General features: G+C 40.6%; 2 protein-coding genes across 2 annotated transcripts; both read left to right on the forward strand.

Annotated features, from left to right (window-relative positions):
- The first annotated feature begins 7 nt into the window (after positions 1-7).
- Positions 8-3,594, forward strand: LOC116378841 (sulfide:quinone oxidoreductase, mitochondrial-like). The gene is made up of 5 exons (XM_031840756.1): positions 8-272; positions 518-701; positions 2,639-2,706; positions 2,796-2,974; positions 3,066-3,594. The coding sequence occupies exons 1-5, from the start codon at positions 15-17 to the stop codon at positions 3,121-3,123; spliced, it is 747 nt and encodes a 248-aa protein (XP_031696616.1). The 5' UTR covers positions 8-14; the 3' UTR covers positions 3,124-3,594.
- Positions 3,595-4,082: 488 nt separating this feature from the next.
- LOC116378842 (sulfide:quinone oxidoreductase, mitochondrial-like) lies at positions 4,083-5,978 on the forward strand (the record flags this gene model as incomplete). Its single annotated transcript, XM_031840757.1, has 5 exons — positions 4,083-4,122; positions 4,718-4,916; positions 5,101-5,271; positions 5,426-5,479; positions 5,784-5,978. Coding segments are annotated over exons 2-5 (618 nt in total), but the record flags the coding sequence as incomplete, so codon positions are not given.
- Between the last annotated feature and the right edge of the window lie 6 nt (positions 5,979-5,984).

A 5,984-nucleotide genomic window follows, 5' to 3' on the forward strand; every position in this document is an offset into this window, starting at 1 on the left:
TAGTACATTTTGAAATGTGGTTCTCCAAAGTAAAGGAAGATGTTTTTATATTTCTATCCAAGACAGGAAAAAGGGCAAAAGCCAATGTCATATACAATACATCGCTGCCTGTGCTCTTTGGGATCAAGAAATATGCAGACTCATTGTGGGACATTGTGAAACAACGAGACCTACAAGTGAACCTGAGGCAAAACCTGATTGAAGTGCGAGCAGATAAGCAAGAAGCTGTGTTTGAAAATCTTGACAAACCAGGTGAAACCAAAGTGCTTGAGGTAACTGTGTTGCTGTCCCTCAACAGTAGCTTTTACATATATATTAATGACTGCTGTGTTCACTGGACAACCTGTTACACTCTGTGCCATGTTATTTACTTCCTCTTTAAATCCTTAAAAGAAGGTTTTGTCTGTTGTGCCTTTTATGTTATGAACAACCTAATACACTGGGCATTATTTCACTCTTTGCACCTAAATAGAGACTCCTGTGAATAACTGAACCTTTTTTTGTTTTTCTTTATCAGTATGAAATGCTTCATGTCACACCACCAATGGGACCCAATTTGGTGATTAAAGGCAGTCTTCTGGCAGATGAGGCTGGCTGGTTGGATGTCAACAAAGACAACCTCCAACATAAGAGATATCCAAACGTGTTTGGGATTGGAGACTGTACCAACCTGCCCACATCCAAAACGGGTGCGGCTGTCGGTAAGTGATTTCCGTGTCATTATTTTCAACATTGCACCAACGCAACTCTAGAATGCACTCTTATTGATGCTTACAGTTCATGCACTTACATTTATTGTTAACTGTTTGGGATTTTCTGTAATTTGAAGGGAGTTCTTTCCTCAGTAAGTGTATTGCACCCAGGGTTTGGTAATAACGGATTATGTGTCATCGGGGTTATGCAATCATATTACAGAAAATGTACACCAAAGAAACCGCACCCCACATGTAGAACACACACGTTATATGTTTTGTAATTGTTGTTTCTGACCAACTGTAAATGCCAACCATAATCATATTCTGGGTTAATTAATGACGCCACAGTCACAATTTCAAAACGTACAGAGCAAATAAGTCATAAATAAGTCAAATGCATTCTGTCGGTAGAAATCGATCCTACGCTTATAAACAGAACACAGTTTGTTAAAGAGGTAACAGGCTACAGAGAGAAAACACCTCTACAGTGATGATTACTGTGTGTCTTTATTAGTATTGAGTATTATTAGTTACTATTATTAAGTACATTGATCATGTGAACAGACAAACTTATCAAAAGTCTCTCCAGCTGTTAAAGCTGACTGACAGCTGATCCACCTGTGATCAGCTGATCCTCCGTCATCAGAAACAGACGTCTCTTCACGTGACGCTTCAGAGGACAGGACGTCTCATATCTCTTAAAACATATTTCCTCGTTCCTCTCTTCTCGCATGGCTTCCGCCATGCATCCCTGGTGGGAGGGACTAAGACACAAGGAAAGGACACAAGTGAGGGAAACGGGGATGCAGTCAAGAGACTTGGGATGTACCCCATATACTGTTTTAAGTGTCAGGATTTAAAGTATCTGTGTCATGAAATGTATCTAAAAATAGATGATAAACACCGAATGACACAACTGCCTCAGACATCCAAGCAGTTAGTTATTGATCGATAGCTGTGACGGATGGCGCAGACAGTCATGATCCCCTCTGGAGAAGATATTTGACATTTGGTTGCCGCTTCTAACAAGGATTGTGAGCCAATAGTATAATTAGTATCGGGTGGTGTCTCTGTGTTGTCAGTTAAAAAACAAATAAATGGCTAAGTTTGACGGTTCAGTAAATAACAATCCTGTCAAACCCCGGATGCACAACATAGCTGTGCTATATGCACACTCTCACATACTGTACATCCTTGCCAGAACTGGCAACCACTTGTTGTGAAGTGGATGCAATGGAACAGGGAGGAGAGTGAGACCTCTAGTGGCTGAGTGTTGGCACCTTTTTAAAATCAAACTGCTATCTAATCCGACATTAGGACATGTTGCTTTAACAGACTTCTCTTGATTAGAATATAAAAATGCTGTAGACTAAATTTACTTTGCCTCTCAATTCAAGGGAAGTTGTACACCAATTTTACAGGAATTGAATCGAATGCACCCCAAGTCTGACAACATTGTGGCTTCCACACAGAGGATACACTTTTGATTAGGTAAAAGCCTGACAGGGCAGCGTCTTTGTTTAGTGGTTAGCACTGTTGGCTCGCAGCAAGAAAATCTTAGGCTCAAATCTACTGGGGACTTTCTGTACAGGCGTTGATGAAGGCCCATTGAATGTATGAAGCCCCAGATTTTGTTATACGCCGCTGATGTTACGTTTGCATGGTCTCCCTTTTTTCCACAGGACCCACAGTCCATAGACATGCCTGTTAGGTGAATTGGAAACTCTAAATTGTACCTGGATGTGAGTGTCTGTCAGCTCAGTGATAAGCTGGTGGCCTGTTCTGTGTGTGCCCTCCCTGCCTCTTGCCCAGTGTGTGCTGGGAAGGGCTCCAGCCCCCTGACATCTTGTAACATAATATGGATTTGGGTCACATCTTTAGTGATAAAAAAGAGAACTTACACATGTATTATAAAAGTTTACCATGTATTTTATCGTTCTCAGCTGCACAGACTGCTATCTTGAACAGAACCATCAGCAAAGTACGGAAAAATGAGAAGCCAGATAAGATAGTAAGTGACACATAAACATCAATCTTGATTCATCTCTTTGAATTTAGAAAATGATGCAAATACATAATCAGTAACCTCCTTGTTTACAGTATGATGGCTACACCTCGTGTCCCTTGGTTACAAGCTACAACACAGTGATTCTTGCAGAGTTTGACTACAATGGACAACCACTGGAAACATTTCCCTTCAACCAAGCCAAAGAAAGAAGACTTATGTACTACATGAAAGCTGATCTGATGCCTCACCTCTATTGGCATGGGCTTCTGCGGTATGTATAAAGTTAATTAACAGCATGTTAATAGTTGGTAGTAAATAATCAAACCACAATTTATTAATGTTCTGTATTTGTCTTGTGTCAGGGGCCTGTGGGGTGGACCAGGACCATACAGGAAACTCCTTCATCTTGGAATGAAATGAAAACTGAAAATGAATGAAACTACCAATAATCATCCCCAAACTTTTCAGTTAAATTCATTTTGTATAGCCCAAAATCATACATTTGCAATCTGTACACATACAACATCCTCTGTCCCAGGACCCTCGCATTTGCACAGGAAAAAGTGCGAATACCCCCCCCCCCCCCCCCCCCCCCCAAAAAAAAAAACAAACAAACAGAGGAAGAAACCTTATGGAGAGCAACAGAGGAGGGATTCCTCTCCCAGGATGGACAGAGGTGCAATATATGTCATGTTTCACAGAATGAACAACACAACATAAGTGATTATTTTTCTATGAGTGCTGAACTGAGTTACAAACATCTTGGTGGTTATATCATCTTGTTTGCTGCTAAATTCATTGTTGTATTCATTGCTCTTAATCATAAAATGACTGAGTACACTTATAAACCTTGTAAATTACGGTGATAATTAAAACTTAAAAATATACTCCGTATAGTTTCCACCTTGTTGCACTTTGTTATTTTACATCAAACAGTTTTACTGAAATATTGAATGTTCTATTTGACTATCCGTCTTCACCGCAGTTTGTTAATGGGCTCGTTCGAGATGAACTGCGCCTCGCCTGGAAAGTGGACGAGAGCAGCAGGCAGCAGCAGCAGCAGGGGGCGTTGACAGAAAACTGCGGATTAGGATAAAAAATTAGGATTTTCTACAAAACGTGGTGTTTGTTCTTGCAACTGCGGCACCTGTTAGAAGCCTACTGACAGGTGAGACTGTTCAGACTTCTGATTGGTCGAATGATGGAGGAGGCGGGACCAACGTTCTGAACTTCAACCACATTTCGTCCGTCCCCTCGACGGGTGGTCTAAAGTTCACATCGTGTGACTCGTCACACATCTGTGAAAGTCCTGCAGTCTTTACAGAGTCTATGCAGGTTGGACTAAATTCTCCCGGATTTTGTCTAAATTACCGGTCAGACAGACTGTTACACGGGCGGTGAGCTGTAGTGCTGTTCAAGGTAAGGCAAGGCCGGCCCATCATTGGCTGCAAACTGGACGCAATGGAAAAGGTGGTGGAGAGGAAGACACCGAAGTAACTCATATCCATATTGGATAACCCAAACCACCCTCTCCACCACCTACTGCAGGGACAGCGGAGCACTTTCTCCAACAGACTCATCCAGCTCCACTGTCACAAGGACAGATACAGGAGATCATTCCTGCCCACTGCAATAAGACTTTATAATAAATCACCTCTGGCCAAATCATTCACAAGACTAGAACTCCGGTACACTGTTGTTTGGTTTGGTTTGGTTAAATCTTTGCACTGTTGTTTAGTTAGTTAATTTTATTCTATTTCAATGTGTACAGTATATTGTGCATTTTTCTATTTAATATTTATTATTACTTTTTATAATTAAAAAGTTATTTTTATTGCTTTCTGTACCATAAATACTGCTGTAGCGAAAAAATGTCCCCTTGTGGGATTAATAAAGTAGCCTACCTATCTAAATATCACACAAGTGCAGGTTGTTGACAGATTTGTACATTTGAGTCCCAGACAGTATAACTGAGTTTATTGCCAACCACAATGCCTTGTTGTTTCTCACACAGAATGGCTGCACTGTGTCGTCTGAGGCAGTGCCACTCCACAGGCATTGCCATCTCTCATTTTCACACGAGCAGCCGTGCCTCTGCCAAACTGCACTATAAAATGCTTGTTGTCGGAGGAGGAACTGGGGGTATTTCGATGAGTGCGAGGATGAAGAGGATGATGGGAGCTGAGAATGTGGCAGTTGTGGAGCCCAGTGAGGTAAGGATCCGGTGGATTATGATTATTATTTGCTTTACCTCTCTTTGTGTATCACTAGGAGACAACTCAAACCACAGATTATGAAACGTGATGGCTTTCATTCAGCCAGCTGTGAATTCCTGTTTGCATTTTTAGAAACAAGAGTATTTTCCCAATGTGTCATACAGCTTTTCTGTTTCTACAGATGCACTACTATCAGCCAATTTGGACCCTGGTTGGTGCCGGTGCAAAAACTTTAACCTCATCAGGTCGTTCTACTGCGAGTGTTATGCCCTCTGGAGTGAAGTGGGTGAAATCGAAAGTTCAGGAAATAAACCCAGACACAAATACTGTCCGCACAGACGACGGGAATGAAGTATGTTTGCTTTAGGGAACTGTTTGCTTACAGTGTGCATATTGAATAATGTGTCATTTACTGACTCGACATTGAGTATATGAAGTAGATTTATTATGAAATGATTATGATCTATGTGCATCTTTCCCTACTTGGACTTTCTTTCACATTGCAGATCACCTACGAGTATTTGATTGTGGCTCTTGGTTTACAAATCCATTTTGAGAAGGTGAGGTAATGCTTTGTTCATTCCCATATCATGTGCAATATTACTTTTTATTATTTTTTTCCAATATCATTGCCAATATTACTCTTAATATAATGCACATGCATTACTTTTCTATTGTAGTTTACTTATTTTACTAAATCTATCTTATATTTGCTATTCTATTTTGTACTGGTGTTAGTATAACCTCTTATACACTTTTTGTTTATTACTTTATTGAAGAATTTTCCTCTAGATTAATAAAGGTCCATTTAATCTCGCTTTAAAGAATTATATTCCATGAAATTGACACTCTTCTTGTGTGTAGATCAAAGGACTGCCTGAAGGATTTGAACATCCAAAGATTGGGTCAAACTACTCGGTCCAAACTGTGGAGAAAACGTGGAAAGCACTGCAGGACTTCAAAGAGGGCAACGCTGTGTTCACTTTCCCAAATACTCCTGTGAAATGTGCTGGAGCTCCACAGAAGATTATGTACCTAGCGGATGCCTATCTCAGAAAAGTACTT

Source organism: Anarrhichthys ocellatus, unplaced genomic scaffold (assembly GCF_004355925.1).
Source record: "Anarrhichthys ocellatus isolate YVR2014 unplaced genomic scaffold, GSC_Weel_1.0 scaffold3252, whole genome shotgun sequence".
In the NCBI taxonomy this organism is placed as follows: domain Eukaryota; kingdom Metazoa; phylum Chordata; class Actinopteri; order Perciformes; family Anarhichadidae; genus Anarrhichthys; species Anarrhichthys ocellatus.

Coding starts and splice junctions, on each gene's coding strand:
- LOC116378841 (XM_031840756.1), top strand. CDS start 15: ATGTGGTTCTCCAAAGTAAAGGAAGATGTTTTTATATTTCTATCCAAG. Junction 273..517: donor GTGAAACCAAAGTGCTTGAG/GTAACTGTGTTG, acceptor TTTCTTTATCAG/TATGAAATGCTTCATGTCAC. Junction 702..2,638: donor CAAAACGGGTGCGGCTGTCG/GTAAGTGATTTC, acceptor TATCGTTCTCAG/CTGCACAGACTGCTATCTTG.